General features: G+C 47.6%; 1 protein-coding gene across 6 annotated transcripts; it reads left to right on the top strand.

Annotated features, from left to right (window-relative positions):
* On the top strand, positions 2555 to 26206 carry DDX59 (DEAD-box helicase 59). Of its 6 annotated transcripts, XM_013978422.2 has the most exons (9): positions 3070 to 3247; positions 3702 to 3775; positions 4007 to 4785; positions 6233 to 6400; positions 9927 to 10016; positions 18285 to 18536; positions 19796 to 19948; positions 20468 to 20596; positions 25789 to 26206. In XM_013978422.2, the coding sequence occupies exons 3-9, from the start codon at positions 4018 to 4020 to the stop codon at positions 26050 to 26052; spliced, it is 1824 nt and encodes a 607-aa protein (XP_013833876.1). In that variant the 5' UTR covers positions 3070 to 3247; positions 3702 to 3775; positions 4007 to 4017; the 3' UTR covers positions 26053 to 26206. The 6 variants fall into 6 exon arrangements, with proteins under 6 accessions (XP_005653856.1, XP_005653853.1, XP_020920157.1 ...); XM_005653796.3 differs by lacking the exons at positions 3070 to 3247; positions 3702 to 3775 and adding an exon at positions 2556 to 2805; XM_021064498.1 differs by having other exon boundaries at positions 3016 to 3775.

Below are 26218 nucleotides of genomic sequence, written 5' to 3'. Positions count from 1 at the left end.
ACTTCATAGCCCAATTCCAGATGGGTTAATGATTTAAATGTGAAAAGCAAACTTTAAAATTTCCCCCTTCCCAGTTCTGAGAAATACCTTTTTGACTTTAGGGTAGGTAAGATTATTTTTTATTTAACAGAGCAGTTAAATAAAATTTTATTTCTAGAGCAGTTTTAGGTTCAGAGCAAAATTGAGCAGAAAGTACAGAGATGCCCCATCTGCCCCATCCCCACATATTCAGCGGCCCCCTCCCCCATTGGTAACACCCCTCTCCCCTAGATGGTATGTTTGCTACAATGAACCTACATCAACATCCCAGCATCCTTCAGGGTCCATAGTTCCCATCAGTTGACTCATGGTGGTGGACATTCTCCAGGCTTGGACAAATGTGTAATGACAGGTATCCACGGTCACAGTATCACAGAGTAGTTTCACTGCCCCAAATACCCTCTGTGCTCTGCCCACTCATCCCTCCCTTCCCCAGCCCCTGGCAAGACAAGGAGTTTTTAAGACATCAAAGTTGTTAACTATGGGGAGCTCCCATCATGGCTCAGTGGAAACGAATCTGACCAGCATCCATGAGGACACAGGTTCGATCCCTGGCCTCGCTCAGATGGGTAAAGGAGCTGGCGTTGCTGTGGCTGTGGTTGTAGGCCGGCAGCTACAGCTCCAATTCAATCCTTAGCCTTGGAACCTCTATGTGCTGTGTGCGCCACCCCCAATTAATTAATTAATTAAAGTTAACTACAAAAGATAAAGACATATTTAACTACCCTAAACTTGAGTATTTATTATCAAAAGTTAGGATAGAAACAGACAGTGAAAATATCTTGGACTGGATCCTGGCCTGGGGGTGAAATAACTGCTCTAAAAAACATTATTGGAACAACTGATGAAATTTTAATGTGGACTGTACTTAAGACATCAGTATTATATCAGCACCAAATTACCTACATTTGAAAATTGTTCTGCAGAAACAGGGATTATCTTTGTTTTCGAAGATGCACCCTGCAACTTACTCTCAAATGGTTCAGCAAAAATAATATATACACATTGGCTCTTACACACAAATACTGCAAATGGTGAATCTGTGTGAAGGGCATACAGGAGTTTACTGTATTAGTCCCTACACCTTTCTACATGTTTGAGGAGGCCAATTATTACCACACAGAATCTCTTATTCTCCAGCATGCATTAGAGGTAGCAATAATTGGGGCCCTGAAGCACTTCTGGAAAGTTCTGCAGGGCATCCTGAGATCTCCGCCACGGTTTGTCTTGAGAATATTTGTTGAGGAGCTCCCACTGTAGCTCAACAGGTTAAGGACCTGACTTAGTGTCCATGAGGATGCAGGTTCAAACCCTGACTTCCTTCGTGGGTTAAGGATCCAGCATTGCTGCAAGCTACCACCTAGGTCACATATGTGGCTCTGGTCTGGTGTTGCTGTGGCTGCGGTGTAGGCCGGGCAGCTGCGGCTCCAATTGGACCCCTAGCCCAGGAACTTCCATATGCCTCCAGTGAGCCCTGAAAAAGAAAAAGAAGAAAAGAATGTGTATGGAAATGCCAAGGCTTCTGTTTCAGGACCATGGAAGAGACCCATGAGAGTGAGGGGTCTGGAAATTCAAATTTCATTAGCTTCATGGTCAGCTTGCCTCTAACAATAAGAAAATACTAGAGACAACACAAACATCCGCAGAAAAAGGGATCAACAACTATACATAAACTACTTCCCAGACACACACTATTACAGCAGTGAAAATAAATGTTCTACTGCTTGCTTACACTTAACAACTTGGATGAATTTAAAAAAACATGTTCCCACAAGGCTACACATTATTTTTATAAACCTCAAAAAGAGAAAAATGAAACAACGTATCTTTTAGGAATGCCTCCAACTACGACAAAACCACCAAAAATGGCAAGGAGACACCAAGGTTAGGATCCTGGTGGTTGAAGGAGTAGCAAGGGGCAGAATCCCGGGGTGCACGTATATTTGCTCACTATGGATATTATGGAGTCGCAGACTTCCCTCCGTTTTACTAGTATCCTTTAGAAGTTATCTATCTGTTCCACATATGCATAAAATATTAGACTCGAAAGTATTGAGGTCATCACGCTCTGCTTCCCTCCTTCCGGTCCCCCCACTTTCCACCATCACTTCCCCACCAGCTCCAGGGAAGTGCGACCCACGGGGCCCCAGCACGTGACTGTGACTTTCTCCTCCCGTCCGGGTGGGGTGTGGTGGGGATACACAGGGTATCTATCTCACGGGCACATTAAACCCGCTCGGTTCATTCCTCAGTTATTAGCCGTCTAAAAGCGGAACAGGTCTCCGAGCCCAAGGGGCCTCGCCCTCTCCGCCCTCACTCCCACTTAACCGCCCCTCCAACGGTGCCGGCCACCCCACTCCCGCGACTTCCCGGGGCGCCCCGCCTCGGGTCCTCCCGCCCCGCCCCGCCCCGCCCCGCCCATCCGATTACGTAAATTCTTCCAAGAGAATCCCCGCTTTTGCCCCTGGGCTTGGAGCCCGTGGGCTCCAGCCAAGCTCTGGCATTTATCGCCCCCAAGCAGGGGGCCAAGAAGGGGGCGTGGCAAACGCTCCCTTCCGCCCGCCCAGCCGAGCCCCGCCTCCCGCAGTGGCCCCGCCTCCTGCGCGCATCGGCACCTCCCAAAACCAGGAGAAGTGGATTCTGCGCTCCGCACTGCTCCCCCGGCCGCAGGGCGGGCGTGCGGCCCAGGATCATCAGCCGGAAGCCCGGTCCAGCGCCTCAAGGGTGGGCCGGCCCCGAGCGGGAGAGGACGTGGCCGCAGTCTGCGTGAGTGAGCATGCCCCCGTCCCGCGGCTCAGGCCTGCCTCGCGTCCTGCTCCTCTCGAGCGGGACCCGGGCGCCTGGCGTTGGCGGCGGGACAGGCCCTGCGCTGTCCCCTCCCCCTTGCCTCCCTCTCCCCTCCGCCGCCTCCCGCCCGGCGCACCCTGCCGGTCTCCAGGCAGCGCCGTGACGTCACGCGCATCTGCGTGCAGTGCCGCGGTGGGGGGGGGCGACGTCGGGGGGAGGGGGGCTGTGTTGGGGGGAGGGGTGGGGGCGACGCCCGTGGGGGAGGGGATAGGACGGGGCGTTGCGGGAACTGGAGCGAGCGGTGGCCGTCTAGCCCGTGCGGGTTCGGTTCGGTTTCACCGTGAAGCCCTGCGTTCCCGGCTCTTCCTGCTCGCGTGCGGCTGCCCCTCCCCCACGCCCTTGACCATTTCTGAGCCTTAAGGTTGTAACTCTCCACTGTCACGTACATTTTTGTTGGAATCTTTCCGGAAAAATGGAATCTGGCAATGTATCCCAAGGAAATATTGGGAGAAAAGTGTTTATTAGCATATTTGGCAGTCCCCAAATTAGCTTCAAAGCCTGTTTCCCAATCGAGGTCATTTTGCAAAAACTTGTTTTTGCTGTAAATGAGAAGAGCCTTGGTTGGGAGCTGGTACCGGTGCCTGGTTCTGCCTCCAAGAGGCTGTGAGCTCCAAGTCACTTAGCTTCTGGGGGCTCAGCCCGTGATGAAACAAGATAAAACATGCGTGTGCGTGTGTGGGGTGACGCTACGCTATGGCACAGGCGCTCAGGGCTGAGCTTGGCACCTCTGTCCACTGTCCAGGTGTTACTTACTGTGGCTGCTGGTAAAGACTCCCCTTGTGCAATAGCCCTCTTTGTGTTTCCATTTTTGACAGTGTAATGGAAGAGTTTACTCCAGAATATCTCTGATGGCTGGTATTTCAGAGCGCAAGTCAGTCAATGAGCAGAGGTCAATGGTGGGAAGCTGTGTGCATGGAGGACGGGACAGGACTGTTTTCACAGGAAATGGGCAGGGGTGGTGGGGAGGGGACTTGGTCTAAGCGCTGCCTTCTCTGTCCCCTGGAGGCAAAGCCCAGGGACAAGGCTGACTCCACAGTAACCTCAGGGTACTTCATACATGTACTTTATATGTGACTTTCTTGACGGTAAAATCAATCTCACTATATAATCTCCTATACAGAATATTGAAGGATGTTTGTTCCAAGATCCCTGAAAATCAAGCGGAACGCTAGTGATGATGGTAGAAGTTGTGTGGCCAAGAAAATCAAGCCAGAAGGTGAAAATCCTGGGCTGGACGCTGGCGGGTTTGGTCCAGCTGTCACCTCAGACCCCAGAGAACCAGCAGCGCATCCGCATCCAGCCGGCCCGGTGGCTGAGGGGGTTCTGGCTGGACCCGAGCAGGAGGCACAGGACAATCTCCCGGAGGAACCCGTGAAGTCCTTTTCCAAAACCCAGCGCTGGGCAGAGCCCGGGGAGCCAGTGTGCGTGGTGTGCGGGCGGTTTGGAGAATACATCTGTGATGAGACGGATGAAGATGTGTGTAGCCTGGAGTGTAAAGCAAAACACCTTCTGCAGGTTAGGGCAGCCGAGGAGCAGAGAGAGCCACCCCAGGAAGGGAGTTCTGAGCCGGGGGCTCCATGCCCTGCTTCCTACGTCTACACCGAGCACGCCTTCATCTCGAACCTCCGGGAGGACCAGATTGAAAACCTTAGAGGGCAGCTGGGAATCGTGGTGGAAGGGCGAGGTGTCCCCAGGCCCATCATTGACTTTGGGCATTGCGGCTTCCCTGAGACCTTAAACTTCAACTTGAAGACCGCAGGCTACGAAGTTCCCACGCCCATCCAGATGCAGATGATCCCCGTGGGGCTTCTGGGCAGGGACCTCCTGGCCAGCGCTGACACCGGCTCAGGAAAGACGGCCGCCTTCCTGCTTCCCGTTATCACGCGAGCTCTGGTTCAGGTACGAGAGAGCTCACCAGTGTTATTCTCAGAAACAAGCGAGGTGTTTACCAAGTGTCCCCCTCGACTGTGTTACAATTGCAAACTGAAGCTAAATACTTAGGCCCGTGATCACTGGTGCTCCTGGTGATTTTGCTTCTAGACAGTAGTTTGTATGAAAAAACACAATTTTAGGGAATTTTTCTTTTGCTACCTTGAACCAACCTCTTCATCGAAGGCCTAAAAGATTCCTTTCTTACAAGGAGTTTTCACTTTAACAAATGTTCTATCCAAGGGCTAGGCTTTTGGCTTTGGGCAGAAATATCCTGCTGACCAGACGAGCTGTCATTTTTTGTGTCAACCTAGCTGCCTTCAGTTTTGTGTTTTGAAAAATCCGACACCAAAGTCAGAACACTATCGTAGAGTTTCAAAACGCATGGGTAATTGGGATCCATCTTAAAATGGTTCTCCCTTGCCTTACTGATTGGTTTACAGTGCATAAGGCAGTCCCACATATAATTAATTTAACAGACATTTTGAGTAATTACTTGCTAAGTACTGGTGAGTTTGTGGGGTATGAAAATGAAGAGAAGGGAAACATGCAAAATACAGGCAAAGGGAGAAGAGAGAAAGGAGGACACTGGGGGAAATGAAAAAGTAGTCAAAGAGGTGAGAAAGGAAGAAAGAAAAGAAAGCACTAGATGTTCAAAATCTCGACGAGGGAGTTAGTTCCTGTCATGGTGCAGCGGAAACAAATCCGACTAGGAACCATGAGGTTGCAGGTTCAATCCCTGGCCTCGCTCAGTGGGTCAAGGATCCGGTGTTGCCGTGAGCTGTGGTGCAGGTCGAAGATGTGGCTCAGATCCCCCATTGCTGTGGCTGTGGTGTAGGCCGGCACCTGCAGCTTTGATTCGACCCCTAGCCTGGGAACCTCCATATGCTGCAGGTGCGGCCCTAAAAAAGACCAAAAAAAAAAAAAAAAAAAAAAGAGAGAGAGAGAAAGAGAAAATCTTGATGAAACTCACTGGAAGACCAAAATAGAATATAGGGCAGGAGATGGAATATTTATATAAATAGGCTCTTTGGAGGAAGAAAGAAGTGAATCAATGGAGCACCCAGGGGCAATCGGGGGCAGCCTGCCAGCTTCACCCAGACCTGCAGGGCAGCTGGTGGGTGCCTTCCAGGAGGGCGGCTGGCAATCGCCCAGTCCAGCGATAGGAGCCAAGCTTCAGTTTTGGCCCCTTGGTTAGCACAGACGCTGCTCCCTGGTCCTGACTTTGGTCTTCATTGTATGTCTGTGTTGTACGAGAAATGGATGCCACTCGTGAGGTTTGGGAGGAGAAAGCTGCCGGGAGCTGACGGCCGTGGGCTGATGGGACCACTTGAAAAGGGAACTGCTCCTGGATTCTCTCCGAGGCTTGAGTCCGCAGCAGCAGGAACTGACGGCTGTGTTTCTCGTGTCTTTGCAGAGCAAAGCACCATCTGCGCTCGTCCTCACGCCCACGAGGGAGCTGGCCATCCAGATAGAGCGCCAGGCCAAGGAGCTGATGGGCGGTCTGCCCCGCATGAGGACCGCGCTCCTGGTGGGGGGCCTGCCCGCCCCCCCGCAGCTCCATCGCCTGCGCCAGCGGGTCCAGGTGGGCTCCCCGGCACAGCATGCCTTTGAAGCGGAGCTAAGCCGTGCAGGGCTAAGGTTATGCCCCAAGTGTGGTTTTAGGTGGTGTTTAACTCCTGCCACGTGAGCCATGATTTTTCAAGTGTGTTTTATGTGGGAAAGGACAGGAGCACAGTTCAGAAAGTGCCTTTCATTTGCCAGACACTTTTTGGATGTTGTCACAGCCATCATCACCTTTAATCATCATTGTTTGCTCTTGGAAGTGGGTTGGCGTGCCCCCTCTTTCGTGGTCGAGAAGGTGAATTTCTGTAAGTGGGGCTTTAGCTAAAGATCACAGCTGATAACAGTTTATTTTTTGGCTCGGCCCTGGGCACGTGAAGGTTCCCTGACCAGAGACTGAACCTGTGCCACAGCAGTGCCAGTGCCAGATCCTTAACCCACTGAGCCACCAGGGAACTCCGTGGCTGATACATTTTAGAATGTGGTTCCTGCGAAGAAGGACGTTCTTCCTTTTCACAGTCCAGTGACAGACTCAGGATGCATCAGGCCTCAACCTTGCTGTTGCCTCTGCAGACCCCATGCAGGTTCTGCTCATTTGTCCCATCAGCTTTTTCTCAGGGCACAAGAAGCAGGTTCAGAGTCATCCTCTGCCTTTAGCTGTCATACATCTCATCACCTTCAGTTTGGCACGCATCTCAACCTTCTCGTGTTCTTGGCACTTTTAAGGATTATAAGCCACTTATTTGGAGGAATAGCCTTCCGTCGATTGGATTCAGTGTCATGTCTTTGGCAGGACTGTCACAGAGAAGTTTTGTTCGTTTCATCACATCCTTTCAGGTGGCACACGGTTTTCAGTCTGTCTTTTTGTAGGGGCTTTTGTCTATCGGTTTATCGTAAAGTTTATTTTTACCCTTTGTGTGAATAATTATGGGGGCGCGATTTGCATACTTTCAGGTTGTAAAATTACCGAGCTTCACCAGACTTTCCACTAATTTCTTGTTTTCTATTAGTGAGGACTCATGGGTCCCTGTTTTACCTGCAGCGTTATAATCTCTTTGACCTATGGAAACACCTTCTGGTTGGTCTCTGTGCCCTGTTTTCATATCCCGGTCTTGCTTCGAGTACGTTCTTGCTTTCTTTTTTTAAAAAATTTTTTTTGGTCTTTTTGTCTTTTGAGGGCTGCACCTGTGGCATATGGAAGTTCCCAGGCTAGGTTTCAAATCAGAGCTACAGCTGCCGGCCTACACCACAGCCACAGCGACGCCAAATCTGAGCTGCGTCTTCGACCTACACCACAGCTCACAGCATCACCGGATCCTTGACCCACTGAGCAAGGCCAGGAATTGAACCCGCAACCTCATGGTTCCTGGTTGGATTCATTTCTACTGCGCCCTGACGAGAACTCCCGTTCTTACTTTCTATCTAAAGATGCTCTGTACTTGCCTCGCTCTTGCCCTGTACTCTCTCCGCAGATCCCCGGCTCCTTTTGGTGGCAAGAGGAGTGTTCGGGAACCGAGGCCTGGGCTCTGCTTGGGCTCCTTGCTGTCGAGCAGATACACCGAGGTTGATCTGAGTTTATCCGAGACCGAGTCATGTTGACGCTGTCAGTTCTGTTTCATCACCAGATGCATCTTAGGTTTTCTATGTCCACGTTTGTAACTGACCGTGAGAAACCTGCTGCCCTTACCCTTTGCATAGGTAGTTATTTGTCCAGCCCTCCTGTGTCCCAGGGGTCCTCCCCAGGGCCATGCCTTCCTCCCCCCGCTCCACCTGCACCACCTCCCCTTCCTCCCTCGGCTTCACAGACGCCCACTCTCCTGGAAGAAAAGTAACAGAACCCTCTCTCTGCTCTGCAAGGACCAAACAAAGAGCTACTCAGATCAACAAAACAGAGAGTTGATTACCAGTAGACCATGTAAAGGAACTTTCAGAGTAAGCTGTTCTGCAGATAAAGAAGATTCCAGAGTGGACAGTGGGGGAATGGGGTGGGGGAGGTGGAAGGAAACTGGTGTAAAGACAGCCGTAGGCGTGCGGGCAAGGCTAAACAAACACAGGCTGAGCGAGCTGCGACAAGGAACAAGCCGTGGTCATTTAAAAAACGGCATACATGGAGTTCCCGTCGTGGTTAATGAATCCGACTAGGACCCATGAGGTTGCGGGTTTGATCCCTGGCCTTGCTCAGTGGGTTAAGGATCTGGTGTTGCCATGAGCTGTGGTGTGGGTCACAGACGTGGCTTGGATCCCGCGTTGCTGTGGCTCTGGTGTAGGCTGGCGGCTACAGCTCTGATTTGACCCCTAGCCTGGGAACCTCCATATGCTGTGGGAGCAGCTCAAGAAGAGGCAAAAAGACAAAAAAAATAAATAAAAACAGTGTACATCTGTCGACAGCGGCGTGTAAGTGCAGGTAAGCTAGGATTGCAAGAACAATCGATTATTCAAGAACAAGCCTCTCTTTAAGTTACGTATTTGTTGAAATTTAAGAAGCATCAAAGAATGAGAAAAATGTGTCTCCCAAACCATCGGAGGGGAAAAACGGAAGAGAAGGCGTGAACACAAGGCATTTGTCCACGAGTTCCCTGGTGGCCTAGTGGTTAAGGACTTGGCATTGTCGCTGCTGTGGCACAGGTTCAGTCCCTGACTGGGGAACGTTGCATGCTGTGGGTGGAGCCAAAAAAAAGTAATGAAATTCACTTAATGTCAGTGGATTTCTGAGGTACCCCTGCAGAACCCTGCGTGCTGGGGCTACACACCTTTCGTCATGCCCAGGGCAGCAGTGCTGCATTGTGGGGTGTGCGCTGGAAAAGTGGGCACAGCCGAACATATTGGGTCATTTGTAACGCCCCAGACTTGTCCCCCAGCTGTCTCACCTCATTCTCACTGTAGTTACTGTTTCTGTTTTACCAAGAGAGAGGCATATGGAAGTCCCGGGCTAGGGACCCGTGGCATTGCCGTATCCTTTAACCCTCAGCAGCAAGACCGGGGATTGAACCAGCACCACTGCAGCAACCCTAGCCGCTGCTGTCAGATTCTTAACCCACTGCACCACAGCGGGGACTCTGAGACACACACTGTTTATTAAATGCTGGAGCCATGATGCCTGCTGAAGTTTGACCAAAGAGCTCCCCTTTTAACCCCGACTTCAGCTAATACACAACCATTAAGAGCCTTAAGCTGCCTTAGAATTCCTTGTGCACAGCCTTGTCTGGGAACCTGCACTTGTTCATGGCGCCAAAAAGCCATCAGCAAGCTACATGCCTTCCTGGTCTGGCCTGTGCCTGGTTCTCAGCCTCCTGTCTCCCTCGCTCCCACATCCTGTTTTAGCAGGACGGGCGCAACCTGTCCTGATCTCAAGAGCAGGTTCTTGTCTGATCTGTTTCTTCCTTTGTGTCCTGACTTTCCGGAGAGCAGAGCCTAAGTCTGACTTAGTCATCGTTGAATTTAACACAGGGTCTGGCAGGTGTCAGCCGTGCCTTGAGTGTAGAATGAGTAAATAAATGAATTAACAAATGTTATCTAATTTTCTGACTGGCTTTTTCTCTTTTACTCAGGTAATCATAGCAACTCCTGGGCGACTTCTGGATATAATGAAGCAGAGCTCTGTGGATCTGGGCAATATCAAAATTGTAGTAGTGGATGAAGTAAGTAGTGGTGTTTCAGAACATGACTTTATATAATTTATGAAAAGCATTTTGTAGTTATGTAATTGCATTGTGTATTCAGGCATTTTCTCCCCCAAGGAAAGCAATTTGGAGATTTTTTTTTCTTTTCTTTTTTTGATGGCTGCACCCATGGTTTGGAAGTTCTTGGGCCAAGGATTGAATCCCAGCCACAGCTGCGACCTACACCACAGCGGCAGCAACCCTGGATCCTTTTAACCTGCTGTGCTGGACCAGGGATCAAACCTACATCTTCACAGCAACCCGAGTCGCTGAATTTGGAGTCCTAACCTGCTGTGCCACAGTGGGAACTCCTCAAGGATTTTTTTTTTTTTTTTTAATTGGCAGTAAGCTGGTTCTTGTGTTGCTGCATTGCATCTGATCTAAGGGGTTTTTTTTCTTTTTTTTTGGTGGGGGTGGGGCTGCACCTGTGGCATATGGAAGTTCCCAGGGTCAAATTGGATCTGTAGCTGCTGGGCTACACCACAGCCACAGCAACTTGGGATCCGAGCTGAGCCTGCAACCTGCACCACAGCTCATAGCAACACTGGATCCTTAACCCATTGAGCAAGGCCAGGGATCGAACTTGCATCTTCATGGATGCTAGTTGGGTTCATTACATCCGAGCCATGATGGGAACTCCCTGGCTGATCTAAAATTAAACCACAGTTTTCTTTTCCTCATTGACAGAAAACAGAAGCTAAGCAGGTATGTTGTATTCCCAATGAGAAGTTTTTTAAGCATGTTTGCTGTCATTTGTCTATAAGAAAAAAAGAGGAATCAGTGGCCAGTGACTGTTAGCAGGAATTTTGGCAGTAGCTGGTAATGCTTAGTTGGAATGACCTTTTTTATTCTTTTCTGCATGGATATAGGCACCTATGGTGGTGATTTTTCTGTTACATAGAGCATATAGGCATTTTTATACTCTGGGTCTGTTTAATAAGAGAAAGTAAACGTGTTATTATTTGATGGTGTTCCATCATGTGGACACGCACGAGAACACAAAATCACATGCCAGCCAATCCTGGCCCGGCTGTCCCCCCTGCATGCTTGTCCCGCTGACATTGGTGGGGCAGAGGCTTGCTGTTCCCAGCAGTGATCAGAAACGTGGGGTGCTAGGTGCTGCCCCAGGAAGTCGCACAGGACAGCAGAACATGTGGAGGGAACACAGCCGAGACTCAGGCCGGGGGTGTGAGCCTTTATACCCCTGCCAGGAGGCTTTGAGCAAGTCTTTCCTCCTCCAGAGCTGTGGCGAGGATGCAGTGATGACTCGGACAGAAAAGTCCTGTGTCATGTAAATAACATCATTGGGTCCTTTACTTATTTTTTTTGCCTTTCCTATGGCTGCTCCTGCGGCATATGGAGGTTCCCAGGCTAGGGGTCTAACCGGAGCTGTAGCCACCGGCCTACACCACAGCCACAGCAACTCGGGATCCGAGCCGCATCTGCAACCTACACCACAGCTCATGGCAACACCAGATCTTTAACCCACTGATCAAGGCCAGGGATCGAACCTGCAACCTCATGGTTCCTAGTCGGATTCGTTAACCACTGCGCCACGACGGGAACTCCATCATTTGGTCCTTTAAAAGGTGCTGCTAAGCCAGTGTTTTCCAGCCTGGCCTTGGTGGAACCAACCTGTCGTTTGGCATTATCACCACTGCTGCCACCCTGCAGGTGGATAAGCCCATGTTCTTAACTCCTCCCCATCTTGTGTGTCTGGGGGTGACCCTCTGGAGAACTCACTCTGCCCGCTTCTCGTCCCAGCGTGGCTGTGTCCTTATGTTCACAAGGGTTCCGGGGGCCCTTGGGGCAGCGCTCAGGCTGATGGTACAAAAGAGAGTCGCCCAGCAGATGTGCACCGATGCCCCTCTCCTTGGCCTTTGGGGACCTGGCTTCTGTGTGGTCTTGAGGGGCGAGGGGTTGCTGAATGGCACAATCTGTCACTTAGTGAAACCAAAGCCAGTATAGAGGTGCTCTTGGGGGGGGCGGGGGCAGGTAACGAGCCCTGTAAGATGTGGGGGCATCACAAAGAGGCTTTAACGCTGCTCAGGCCTAAGATGCGGAGATCTAGTTGGAGGAAAAAGCACATGAACTTGAAATAAAGGCAAGAATGGCATCATATGTGCTGAAGACAAAGGCACAAGAGCAGCAGGCTCTTTCTGTGAGGGTCCAGCTCGTGAATATTCTTGGCCCCAAGGGTCATCTCTATTCTAGTAAATATTTGGGAGCTGCATGGTCTCTGTTGCAACCACTCAGTTTAGCCATAGATAAGATGTAAAGGACCATAGAGTTCCCGTTGTGGCTCAGTGGTTAACGAATCCGACTAGGAACCATGAGGTTGCGGGTTCGGTCCCTGCCCTTGCTCAGTGGGTTAAGGATCCGGCGTTGCCACAAGCTGTGGCGTAGGTTGCAGACATGGCTCAGATCCTGTGTTGTTGTGGCTGTGGTATAGGCCGGTGGCTACGGCTCTGATTCTCCCCCTAGCCTGGGAACCTCCATATGCCGCAGGAGCGGCCCTAGAAAAGGCAAAAAGGCAAAAAGGCAAAAAAAAAAAAAAGATGTAAAGGATCAGGCGTGACTGTTTATGACCCTATTTACAGTGTGTTATGATCCTATTTACAAAGATAGGTAAGATCCAGGGAGTTCTCTGGTGGCCTGGTGATTAAAGCGACCCTGCTGTGGCAAGGATCACTGCTGTGGCACAGGTTTGATCCCTGGCCCAGGAATGTCTGGATGCCATGGGCAAAGCCAAAAAAAAAAAAAAAAAAAAATACTGGTAAGGTCTTCATTTGCCGTGAGAACCTCTGCCACAAGCTGTTGGTAGAACCGTGCGATGTGCTCAGGAGAAGTGAGAGGATGAGCGGATTGGCTTCTCGGAGTCCCTGGGACCTGCCTGACCTGAGCCTCGCAAGAGGGAGGAGCATTTAGGAAACCAGAGGGTGGATGTAAGGTTGCAGGTGTGGGGACCACAGAGAGCAGACTCGGAAAGTCTAAGCACACATGCAGAGCAGGCAGGAAAGGCCAGCTAGCCTGGAGCTTCCCTCTGCGAAGTTCTGGAAGTGGGGCTGGGCGGTCTGGGTGGGCTTGGCCCAAGGGTGGAGGAGTTTGGCCCCGAGGTGGGAAGCAGGGAGGGTTTCTGGGTGACCGGGTGGGTGTGCCATGGGGAAGGTCGTTCTGCTCCACGCAAGAGAAATTCAAGAAGGAAGAGGAAGAGTAGCCTGGACAGAAGGCAGGGGGAGGGTGGGGTCCAGGTGGAGGCAGGTGTTGGGGTTCACCTGAGAGTCAGTAAATCCTGATGAACCCGCTGATGACCGGGTACGAGAGAGGACGAAGGTGGGCGAGGCTGTGCCTTTGACTTTAGCACAGGGCGTACAGGCCTGGGTGGGGTGTGGTACCAGTCCTGCAGTTGGTTCCAGAAGTGTTGGCTTTCATGCGGATGATGGATGAAGGGGTGTCGCCGTGAGGAATGGATCAGAATCTGCGAGACGTGCTGCTTTCTCTCAGGGAGGAGTTTAGGTGAGAGATGAGCCTTGGGGCTGAGGGTCTGCCTTGTGGAGTTTGAAGATAAGTCAGGAAACAAAGGAGAGGGAACTGGGGAGGAATAATGCCCTGGGGAGAGAGGTCAGTGTCCTAGGAGGAGCAGGGACACAGGAGTGGTCAGAGAGGAAAATTCCTTTGGAACTAGGAAAGTCTGCTCTGTCCCCCTCTGTGTCTCATGTGTCCTGGGAATTCTCTGCCACCCCATCCACCTGCTCCTCCTTCCCTGTGTCCGTGACTCCGGAACCTGCCCCCTGGACCCAGGTGCAAGGTCATTTCTCCTATTCTGTGTCACCTGCTCCACCCCAGCCACCGAGCGCAGTGCTTTCCTGTTTCCCCAGCGGTCATGATGGAGGACCAGACCGTGCTCCTTCCCGTCCTGGTTCATCGGTCTGAGCCGGTGTCTAGGAATATGGAGAACTTCTTATCTTTAGGGAGGTTTGGGGCACCAACCAGCAAGCTGCCCGACGCACCATTCGTGCTTCTTCCGTGCTTGGAGTAGCATGAAGGCTTAGCTTTCTATCAGATACACCTTAGAGCTGTTCTCTTGCTAGACTCTGTTCTGGGTTGGGAGGCTGCTATGGGAAGTGGCATGTATGCCAGGTGACAGGACAGAGGCTCCCGGTGGCATCTCAGCTGGGGGCAGGCCCTCTGGGGTGACCTCTAGACTGAGAGCTGAAGGAGCAGGGGCGGCCATGCAAAAACCCACCTGGAGGAAGGACTTGGTAGAGCACACCTGGAACAGGTGAGGCAGGTGGGGCAGGTCACGGGAGAGGGCGAGGGTGGGAGATGAGGTCGTGGGAGATGAGGTGGCGGAGGACATGAGGGTTGGGCTGGAGAAGCCTTTCATTCTGAGTGTGACGGGAGGTCTGGGTGGGGTCCGAGCAGGGAGGACCAGACCGCAGGCTCTCCAGGAAGCTGGTGGCAGAGGCGGTGGAAGGAGTCTCACGGATGGGGCTGCGGAGACAGAGCAGGGTCCTCGCACTGTTGACGGGTTAGATGCGGGGTGAGGAGGAGACCAGACCAGCTCTTGAACTGTGTGCCGGGGTAGGACTGGGTCTGGCAGCGAGAGCAACAGCACCTCTTTTGAACACGTTGAACTTGAGCCTTGAGGTCCAAGCGGGGCACTAAGTCAGCAGTGAGGCTCTAGCACTTGAGTTTCAGGGGGGCATTATGACCAGAGATGAGATGTGGGGCATCTATATCCATGGGGTGCAGAGCCCTGCAACCTGGTGAGCTGCTTGGACAGAGGATGCGGGGGTGTGGGGGGCCTGGGACCCAGCCCTCCGAGTCACCCACACACAGAGGTGGTCTGAAAGCGGGGAGGGAGGGGCACCAGGGAAGGAAGGAAAGTCAGTGTTGGAGGCAGGCGGCGGTGGGAACGGTCGGGATGTCACCTGCTGTTGGTCTAATGTAGCCTGTTTCAAGTATATGAATATTGTAAGTTTCCCCGGGACCATAGGTTCTTGAAAGGTCGGGCCCCCTTGCCATGAGTCCTCAGCTCAGTGCACACCCCTCCCCTTGGTGTTTGTGATGCGCTTTGCAGCCACGTGGCCCAGCTCCACAGCTTCATGGGGCGCCGCATCTTAGGCCTCTGTTCTGCATCTGTGACGGGGTCCTGTCGGTGCAGCCTTCAAAAGGTGCCTTGGTGTCTGGTAAACGCCCAGCGAGTGGGGACCGTCAGCCGCCGCTGACCACGAGCTAAGGTTTGCTGAGCGAGCCAGTGAAGGTTTAGCCTGGGGACCCTCTGGAGAGCATTCGTGAAACAATACTTATCCTTGTTACATGTGACTTTTCTCTCCTGGTATTTTTTTTTTTTTTTTTTATTCTGTCCCATTTTGTGGCTTTAAAAAAATGCTGTTCATGGCCCTTTCTGCGGTTTGAATGGCAACTATATGCGTAATCCATGTATATTAAAGACAAGTTGGAACTAGGGGAAACATACCCATGTTCCCATCATCTTAAAATAACCATACTTACTGTTTTTCTTTTGTGTTGTATTTTTGTTTTCTCCTCCACCAATTCCTAAGGGGCCTTGAGAAGTCAGACTTTATTCTGCTGATGTTGGGAAACTTTACAGAATTCTCAGTGGGAGTGTCTTATAATCAGACTTATGTTCTCCACGTGGAAAAGAGCCTTTTAGCCAGAAGGCGGGTTCCCTGCAGGAGGGATTGGGTTGTAGGGAGGGGAGGAGGGGGTACAGACAGTTGGGAGATGGGAAGTGAGTGAAGCCGTGGTGACACCTGGGCTGTGGGATGATGGATGAGTTCTCTTGAGGCGCAGCGGGTTAAGGTTCTGGGGGTGTCCCTGCAGCAGCTTGGGTTGTTGCCATGGTGAGGGTTCTTTCCCTGGCCCAAACGTCCACAGGCTGCCGACACGGCCAAAAAAAAAAAAAAAAGAGTAAGGTGGAAACTCATACGTGGCTGTTGAATTTGGCACCTGGGGAGTCGTTGAGGTGCGACAGGTGGACCTGGACCTGATTGAGGGGGATGAGGGGGCGGAGGAGGGGACAGCCGGGCTGAGGGAGCTGGGATGAGAGGAGACAAGGCACTTGTTTATAAGGCTCTTGTATTTTCTGAGACGAGTGGGGCTTAGTGGGGTGATCTGAAATGTGGGGGTGCCTGCAGACACAGCATCCTTAACTTAAGCACTGAGACTACCCCCTGATTTATACACTTTAACTCTTTAATCCTCGTGACGGCCTTCAGAGGCAGCTGCTATTACCATTCCCATTTGTGGAGGGAAAAACTAGGCTTAGAGCCATTAAATAACCCGCTTGAGTTTCTCGGTAGAGCCAGGATCAAATGCAGGATCAAATGTCATGGAATTACTAATATTAAAACAAGTGCTCAAGTTCAGCCTGATTGACGGCACATTAGTGGATACTTAAAAAGAAATACAGTGCCTTTGGAGTTCCTGTCATGGCACAGTGGTTAACAAATCCGACTAGGAACCATGAGGTTGCGGGTTCGATCCCTGGTCTCGCTTGGTGGGTTAAGGATCTGGCGTTGCCGTGAGCTGTGGTGTAGGTTGCAGATGTGGCTCGGATCTAGTGTGGCTGTGGCTGTGGTGTAGGCCGGCGGCTACAGCTCCAATTAGACCCCTAGCCTGGGAACCTCCATATGCCGCAGGAACGGCCCTAGAAAACGCAAAAAAAAAAAAAAAAAAAAAAAGAAATACAATGCCTTAGTTGAAATAGTTTAAAACAATTAACTTATTTTCCAAAATAGTAGACACCTAGATTATACTTGAAAATCAAGATGGTCTTAATTTTCCATTATTTAAATTTTTTTTTTTTTTTTTTTTGTGGCTGCACCCACAGACTTTGGAAGTTCTGGGGTCAGGGATTGAAGCTGAGCTGCAGCTGTGACCTATGCTACAGCTGCAGCAACACTGGACCCACTGCACTGGGCCAGGGATTGAACCCTCACCTCAGCAGTGAAAGGAGCCACTGCAGTCAGGTTCTTAACATACTGTACTGTGGCAGGAACACCAGTGTTTCATTATTTTAAAACTAAAAACTTAAATTTTTTCCAGGAGTTTCCATCGTGGTTCAGGGGTAACAAACCTGACTAGTATCCTGAGGACAAGGGTTCAATCCCTGGCCTTGCTCAGTGGGTTGTGGATCCGGCATTGCCATGAGCTGTGATGTAGGTCACAGCTATGGCTTGGATCCTGTGTTGCTGTGGCTGCGGCGTAGGCCAGTGGTACAGCTCCAATTTGACCCTTAGCCTGGGAACTTCCTTATGCCATGGGTGCGGCCCTAAGAGCGAAAGCAAAACAAAACAAAAAAAACTTTTTTTTTCTAATTTTTTCAGTAATAGAGTCATTGTTTTTAAAAACCTGCAATTAAACCAAATTAAATTTTTTATGGATTTAAAATATTTTATTGTAAGTATATATTCATGGTTAAAAAAAATGCAGAAAGCTATAAAATGAAGAATTAACTTGTTCCTTCTCAGCTCCCAAGTCTTCTCCTCAGAGTTAGCTGTTAGGATTCCTGACTGTGGACACAGATGGTATCCTTTTATGCACAGTGTTCTGTATTTTGCTTTTTTCTTCCAAGCAGTGATCTGCTCTCATTTAATAGAGAACTTTCTGGTCATTTTTCATGCTAGCATAATATCATATTATATGGCTCTACAATAATTTCATTTCAAATCTCCTACCAGTGGAGATTCAGGACAGATGTAGGGTTTTTTGCCACTATTAATAATGCCATAATAAAAATCTGTGTGTATTATTGTAAACATATAGTCACACAATGTATTATCTTTTTTATGGCCACACCTACAGTATATGGAAGTTCCTGGGCCAGTGCTGGAATCCAAGCCACAGCTGAGACCTACACCACAGCTGCAGCAATGCCAGCTCCTTAACCCACTGTGCCACAGCAGGAACACCACACAATATATAATTTCATATAAAGATACGTAAATTCCATTTAGTCCCTTGTCTTTTGACATTATGGGGTTTTTTCTTTTTTTCCATGTAAAGGGTTTTACATTTTTAATGTAATGTTTTTGGTTGCACCTGCAGCATGTGGAAGCTCCCAGGCCAGGAATTGAACCCTGAGCCACTGCAGTGCCAACACCGGATCCTTAACCCGCTGCGTCACCAGGGAACTCCCAGTTCGTAATGGTATCTTTTTTTTTCTAGGGTGTCCCTAGGTTTTCATGTAGGACTAACTTCCAAATGATGTTATTTCAGGCTGACACTATGTTAAAGATGGGCTTTCAGGAGCAAGTGCTTGACGTCTTGGAGAACGTGCCTCAGGATTGCCAGACCATTTTGGTGTCAGCCACGATTCCAACCCGCATAGAACAGTTGGCGAGCCGGCTCCTGCACGACCCCGTGAGGGTCCTTGCCGGGGAGAAGAACCTGCCCTGCCCCAGCGTGCGCCAGATCGTTTTGTGGGTGGAAGAACCAGCCAAAAAGAAAAAGTTATTTGAAATCTTGAATGTGAGTGGTAAAGCCATCAGCCTTGCTTTGCGGACTATGCATTTTTCACAGCTCTTGAGAGAGGGCTTTGTTGATGTACCTTTGGGGGGACCTGCTGTAGGTATTTAATACTGAATTGCTTTACTTCAGAATTCTGTGGGCTTCAAATAAATGATTTGTGAAAATATGCAGTATAGATGCAAGATTGGTTTTCTTTTTCTTATTCTAGAAAGCTATTTAAATATCAAATATTTCAATATACTTAATGTATATTTAAATATCCAAGGTTATTCTTTTTTTTTTTTTTTCTGTCTTTTTAGGGCCGCACCTGCAGCATATGGATATTCCCAGGCTAGGGGTCGAATTGGAGCTGTAGCTTCCTGCCGGCCTACACCACAGCCACAGCCACAGCCATGCGGGATCCAAGCCCTGTCTGTGACCTACACCACAGCTCATGGCAACACTGGATCCTTAACCCACTGAGCGAGGCCAGGGATCGAACCCACCTCCTCATAGATCCTAGTTGGGTTCATTATTGCTGAGCCACAGCAGAAACTCCCTAAGGTTATACTTAAATAATTTCTTTTCTTTCAGAAAATTTTAGGAGGTTTGTGTATAAGGTAAAGACTAGCTCTTCCCTTGGCTGTTCTGTTCTTGAGCCAAATAATTTTTTAACAATATCTGGCTTAAGCAGGAATTTACGTGGGTGGTATACACAGGTCTAGTTACTTCGAAATACAGTGTTAAGTTAGACATGGTTTGTATTGACTTATGAACAGTATTATTCCACTTAAAGTTTTGAGATTATTTTCGCAGTTGTGCATATTTTATTTTATTTATTTATTTATTTATTTATTTTGGTCTTTTTGCTATTTCTTTGGGCCGCTCCCACGGCATATGGAGGTTCCCAGGCTAGGGGTCGAATCGGAGCTGTAGCCCCCGGCCTACGCCAGAGCCACAGCAACGCAGGATCCGAGCTGTGTCTGCAACCTACACCATAGCTCACAGCAACGCCGGATCGTTAACCCACTGAGCAAGGGCAGGGATCGAACCCGCAACCTCATGGTTCCTAGTCGGATTCGCTAACCACTGCACCACGACGGTAACTCCAAGTTGTGCATATTTTAAAGAAAACACTCTTTTTAACAGACTGTGCCGTTTCCCCTTCTTAACAGTGTTTATAAACCTACTGCTAACTAGCTCATGCTCATAGTTTCAGAAGAAAGTCCCCTTGTGAATTGTTATATGAATATTTTTAAATATATGTCTTTAATTTTCAGGATAAGAAGCTCTTTAAGCCTCCAGTGTTAGTATTTGTGGACTGCAAACTAGGAGCAGATCTGTTGAGCGAGGCAGTTGAGAAGATCACGGGTCTAAAAAGCACATCCATGCACTCGGAGAAGTCCCAGATAGAAAGGAAAACCATCCTGGAGGTTTGACAACTCAGCATTCTGTTCTCTTCTTTTCCCTGTAAATGTGTTTTGCCTCCTTTTCAAGAGATACTGTCTCACCAGCGGTTTTTTAAAAGCTGACCTTTTTTTTTTTAGTGATGGTGAGAGTGTCAGGCACGCCGTGGCTGTCAAGTTCATTGTTGCCCGTGCTCAGGCGCCTGTGTTTTGGAAGCAATAAGCCTGTGTGTTCCCTGGTGGATCATCTGCTCAGTAGATTTGTAGTAGTCGAGAATTCACCATTTCTGGAATCAGGGCACTCGGACTGGGACAAAGCAGTAGTTCACCTGTAGATAAGCTTTGCCTGAACAAATTCATGGGAAAAAACTCTGGGTGGGGGTCAGAAGGGACTTGGCCACAGACGTTTCTCAGGTATCCTAAGAGCTTTACGTACTGCAAAGATATTACAACAATATTGAAGAAAGTGTTGAGAAAGGAAGGGATGATGTGAATACCGTCAAACCGCACGTTCTGAATAATGAATTTTGTTGCTGTTTTGGAAAGGGGTTACTTGAAGGCGACTATGACGTCGTTGTGAGCACGGGGGTCCTGGGAAGGGGCCTGGACTTGATCAGTGTCAAGCTCGTTGTCAATTTCGACATGCCTTCGAGTATGGATGAGTACGTGCACCAGGTAAGGGGACTTTACACGTCACCACCGTTTTGCTTATGAATTTTCTTACCCAAGGTGTTGTCGATTCAGTGGTAAGTTAAAAAAAAAAAAAAAAAAAAAAAAAAGTAGGACATACAACTGCATATATATATATATTAATATAAAAATATTACAGTTTATTAAGTTAGCATTTATAACTGCAGCAGATAAAAATGAAAAGTATACCTCCAACAAGGTGAACCAGCAAAATATGATTTTGTGTAAACTGCATATATTTTTCTTTAAAAAAAATATATATATATGAACTAAATTATGTTTTTCAAAACTCTGTGGATGCCTAGCTTGCATTAAAAATTCGTTGGGGAGTTTCTGTCGTGGTGCAGTGGAAACGAATCTGACTAGGAACCATGAGGTTGTGGGTTCGATCCCTGGCCTTGCGCAGTGGATTAAGGATCTGGCATTGCCGTGAGTTGTGGTGTAGGTCGCAGACACAGCTCAGATCTGGCGTTGCTGTGGCAGTGGTGTAGGCTGGCAGCTACAGCTCTGATTAGACTTCAGGCCTGGGAACCTCCATATGCCGAGGGTGCGGCCCTAAAAAAAAAAAAAAGAAAATTCGTTGGGAATAATAACTTAAAATGTTCATTGAAAAATTTTAAGTGAATTAAAATGTAAGTGGTTTCTTTTTTTTGTTTGTTTCTTTTCTTCAATGAACATATTAAATGGCTTTTATAATCAGAAAAAGAGGGCTTTGTTTTAAAAAGGTTGTTTTAAGTTGATACATCTGGCCAAAATAAAGTTGGTCTGTTAAAGTATTTGTTTTTTTAGGAATCGTGTCTTCATCACCTCTCCATATCCTTATTTGCTCTAGTCTTTCACCTTTTAAAGTTTTGTTCCTCTCATTGGCTGCCAGAGATAACAGCAGCTCTTCTTTCTAGCAGAAATAGAGCTTTCTCTGAGTCCTGTGTTATCTCACGGCTGCTACCTGTCTTCCTTCTCAGGCATCGCTTACAGACTCTTCAAGTAAAGCCTTTCTCTGGTTTTCTTAGAATCACCTCTGAATGTCACATTTACTGGGATCACCCGCTGAAACACCTTTAGTGGCTTTACCAAGTTGATGCCTTATTTTTACTAACCCTCAATAATCCAGCACTCGGTTCTCTCTCCCTCCCTCCCTCCCTCCCTCCCTCTCTCTCTCTCTTTTTTTTTTTTTTTTTTTGGTACCACCGTATTTACCTGTGCACCAGAGATTTGGGTATTTCCACAGGAGCTGATTGTTCAAGTAACAGAAGTTTATTGTTTTCTAAACTTTCAATGGAATAATTTTGCATGGGAATCTTTCTAAACTATTCAAATACTTAAGAAGCTCCTTTGCTTCTTACATAGAGTGTGTGTTTATAACTTCTTACCCATTTCTTGCTCTCCCAAGGTCACCCTGTGGCTGACAGTTTTTCACGATGCACCTGCTGCTATATAGCAGTGGCCTCAGGGATGCTCAAGTGTACAGTGTTTCTTGCCTCTGCTTAGAGTGGCCCCAGATCCTTCTGCTTTTCTTTTTCTTTCTTTTTTTTTTTTTTTTTTTTTTGTCTTTTTGCCATTTCTTGGGCTGCTCTCATGGTGTATGGAGGTTCCCAGGCTAGGGGTTGAATTGGAGCTGTAGCCGCCAGCCTACACCACAGCCACTGCAACGCGGGATCCGAGCCTTTTCTGCAACCTACACCACAGCTCACGGCAATGCCAGATCCTTAACCCACTGAGCAAGGCCAGGGATCGAACCCGCAACCTCATGGTTCCCAGTCAGATTTGTTAACCACTGAACCACGATGATAACTCCCAGATCCTTCTGCTTTTCTAGTTTTGTTTTTGAGTGTTTTTTTGTTTGTTCGCTTCAACAACTGAAGTACACATATACACAGTAACAAATCATGCAAATAAGAGAAGCTATAAAATGAAAAATAAGTCTTTGCAGGGAAGCCTTCCTACCTTTGAGTGGTGACCCCAGTTAATGTGGCAGAAACCCTGAAGGTGTATGTGTGTGTATTCACAGACATAACATACGCACCCTGTCACACTTTCCATGTAAGTGGGACTGTATTATACTCACCGTTCTGGGCCGTCTTTCTTTATTAAATAGATCTTAGATATCTTTCCTTACTAGCACCCATACAAAGTGCCATTTAGTAAGTGTTACTGTGTATTGAGTACTTCGTCTGTGGCCAGGCACAGTTCTAAGTTCCTTAAGTGTGTTTCCTTGTTGAATGTGGCTTGTTCTGTTTTCAGAGCTGCATGGTCGTGCATTGTGTGGATGGCCTATGAGTTGTTTAACAAATCCTTTGCTGCTGGACAATCCCCATGTTTCCAATATTTTGCTATTAAATAATGCTGCAGTGAACACCCCCTTGCATAGATCTGGTACCTCTCATGCAGGGATATTTGTAAGAGAGATTCCTAATGGGAGAACTGCTAGGTCAAATGATACGGGTATTTTAAATGATAAGTTTTCCCATATATCTGCTTTTTAATTGTAGAGGTGGTGATCTTCTGGAGGAATTATTTTTATTTTATTTTTGTCATTTGTCTTTTTAGGGCCACACCCATGGCATATGGAGGTTCCCAGGCTAGGGGTCGAATCGGAGCTACAGCTGCCAGCCTGCACCACAGCCAGAGCAACATGGGATCTAAGCCGCATCTGCGACCTACACCACAGCTCATGGCAACACCAGAACCTTAACCCGCTGAGTAGGGCCAGGGATCACACCTGCATCCCCACGGATACTAGTGGGGTTCATTAACCACTGAGCCACAACGGGAACTGTGTTCTGGGGGACTAATTTTACGTCATTAACATTATGTGTCTTTTAGAATTTGGAGACTATTGCAGTTTTTTTTTTTTTAACAGCTTTCTATCTCAATAGAAAATATCTACATAAATTATACTCAGAAGGTATAATCCACATGCTATATAATCCACCAATTTAAAGTTTACAGTCATCTCCTGCATGGCTCACCAAAAAACGAAAGAAAGAAAAGAAAAAAAAAAAAAGTGTACAATTCATTGGTTTTTAGTCTCTTCCTAGGGTGGTGCAATCATCCGTCCAGTCAATTTTAGAAAATTTTTGTCACCCCAAAAATAAACCCCATACCCCTCAAGGTCACCCCCGTTCCTCATCACACATGCACCCGTGCTCAACCTCATGTAACCACTACTCTGTCTCTGTCGACTTAGCTCTTTTGGATGTTTCATATAAACAGACTCATATGGGTCTTTTGTGACTTGCTTTTTTTCTTAGTGTGATATTTTCAAGGGTCACCCAAAGTATAGCTTTTTTTTTTTTTTTTTTTTTTTTTTTGTCTTTTTGCCTTTTCTTGGGCCGCTCCCGCGGCATATGGAGGTTCCCAGGCTAGGGGTCAAATCAGAGCTGTAGCCGCCAGCCTACGCCAGAGCCACAGCAACGCGGGATCTGAGCCGAGTCTGCAACCTACACCACAGCTCACAGCAACACCAGATCTTTAGCCCACTGAGCAAGGGCAGGGATCGAACCCGCAACCTCATGTTTCCTAGTCAGATTCGTTAACCACTGCGCCACAACGGGAACTCCGGCCATTTGGTCTCTTTGGAGAAATGTCTGTTTAACTCGTCCACCCATTTTTTAAATGGGGTTGTCCTTTTGACTTGTAGTAGTTCTTTTTATGTTCTAGAAGACCCTTCTCAGATACATGATTTGTAAAATAGTTTCTCCCATTCGGTGAGGTGCAGCTATTTTTTATATTAATTTTTGTATTGGGGGGGACAACTCAATACCGTAAACAAATCAGGTGAAAATAAAAGCGGATACCAAAAAAACAGCCTTCCCCTCCCTAACTTCTCCCCAGGTTCATTTCCTACAGGGCACCCCTTTCAACTGTTTTAGAGGTTTCTTCTTTTACATTAAAAACATTCTGTATATTGGCAGGAGCCATCTATTCATTTAAATAATCTGAATATCGACTTTGAGTTCTACATTTTAATTAAGGAGGAGAAATTGATGGTGATTGTGTATTTCCCCCCCGTCTGAAGAGGTTCTCAGTATATTTGGAGACCTGTAAATTTTGTTCCTTCTCACCGGTCTCCACAAATTTGTGTCCGTGCAATTCTGTCAAATGAGACATAACTTTACGCACAAATAAATTTGCTTCAGTCTCACATTTCAGGGCACTTATGCGCCATAAAGTGGCTAGTACTTTTGTTTTTAATGCAGTAGTTTTCGAAATGTTTTTACCTTAACCCACATCTTTGTAACATTAACCCCCTACACACACACGTGCACAACTGAAACACACGTTTCCCAAACAATACATACTTTTATTATATGTGATCATTTTCTTAGTTTCTATTTTGGGCTGTTTCCTTAAAAATACACTAGTGGCAGCCCACTAAATGATTTCACAAGTAAACGGAGATGAGCAATTCAAAAAATGCTATCTGAACAAATGTTCTCCTCTTTAAACACTAGTCTTCACTTTCTCTGAAGAGACATTAAGATTTTATACTCTTGGGCATATATCCAGACAAAACTTTCCGTGAAAAAGACACATGCCCCCTTATGTTCATTGCAGCACTACTCACAATAGCCAAGACATGGAAACAACCTAAATGTCCATCGACAGATGAATGGATTAAGAAGATGTGGTATATATACATAATGGAATACTACTCAGCCATAAAAAAGAACAAAATAATGCCATGTGCAGCAATATGGATGGAACTAGAGACTCTCATACTAAGTGAAGTCAGAAAGAGGAAGACAAATACCATATGATATCACTTATCTCTGAAAACTAATACATGGCACAGATGAACGTTTCCACAGAAAAGAAAATTGTGGTCTTGGAGAACAGACTTATGGTTGCCAAGGAGGAGGGGCAGGGAATGGGATAGACTGGGAGTTTGGGATTGGTAAATGCAAACTATTGCCTTTGGATGGATAAGCAGTGAGATCCTGCTGTATAGCACTGGGAACTATATATCTAGTCACTTGGGATGGAGCATGATGGAGGGTAAAATGAGAAAAAGAATGTATATGTGTATGTGTGACTGGGTCACTTTGCTGTACAGTAGAAAATTGAAGCAACACTGAAACTAGCTATAATGGAAAAAATAAAAAAATTTTTTAAATGATAATCCAAAAAAAAACTCCTTTGAACATTTAAAAAACATCTTTTGCATTTGCTTGCAGGTTGGAAGAGTGGGCAGATTAGGTCAAAATGGAACAGCAATTACATTCATCAATAACAACTCCAAGAGACTCTTCTGGGATATTGCAAAACGGGTGAAACCCACCGGATCCCTTCTTCCGCCTCAGTTGTTAAATTCCCCCTACCTGCATGAGCAGAAGAGAAAGGAGCAGCAGAAAGATAAACAGATGCAGAATGACCTGGTTACAGGGGCTAATCTTATGGACATTATTAGAAAGCATGATAAAAGTAATTCTCAAAAATGATTTGTGATACCACTTTGCCTAATTTGTACTGTGCACCATCAGTGAAATTTCTGTATGTTATTACCATTTGGTTTGAGTTAATGAGACCATGTACAGGAAACAAAAAGTTAACATGATGTAAACAATTTTAATAGACTGTCACGTTTATACAGCAGTCTTGTATTTA

This window comes from Sus scrofa, chromosome 10, assembly GCF_000003025.6.
Source record: "Sus scrofa isolate TJ Tabasco breed Duroc chromosome 10, Sscrofa11.1, whole genome shotgun sequence".
NCBI classification, from domain to species: Eukaryota; Metazoa; Chordata; class Mammalia; order Artiodactyla; family Suidae; genus Sus; species Sus scrofa.
Note: the sequence above shows the minus strand (reverse complement) of the source record. Positions and strands in the feature narration are given on the sequence as shown.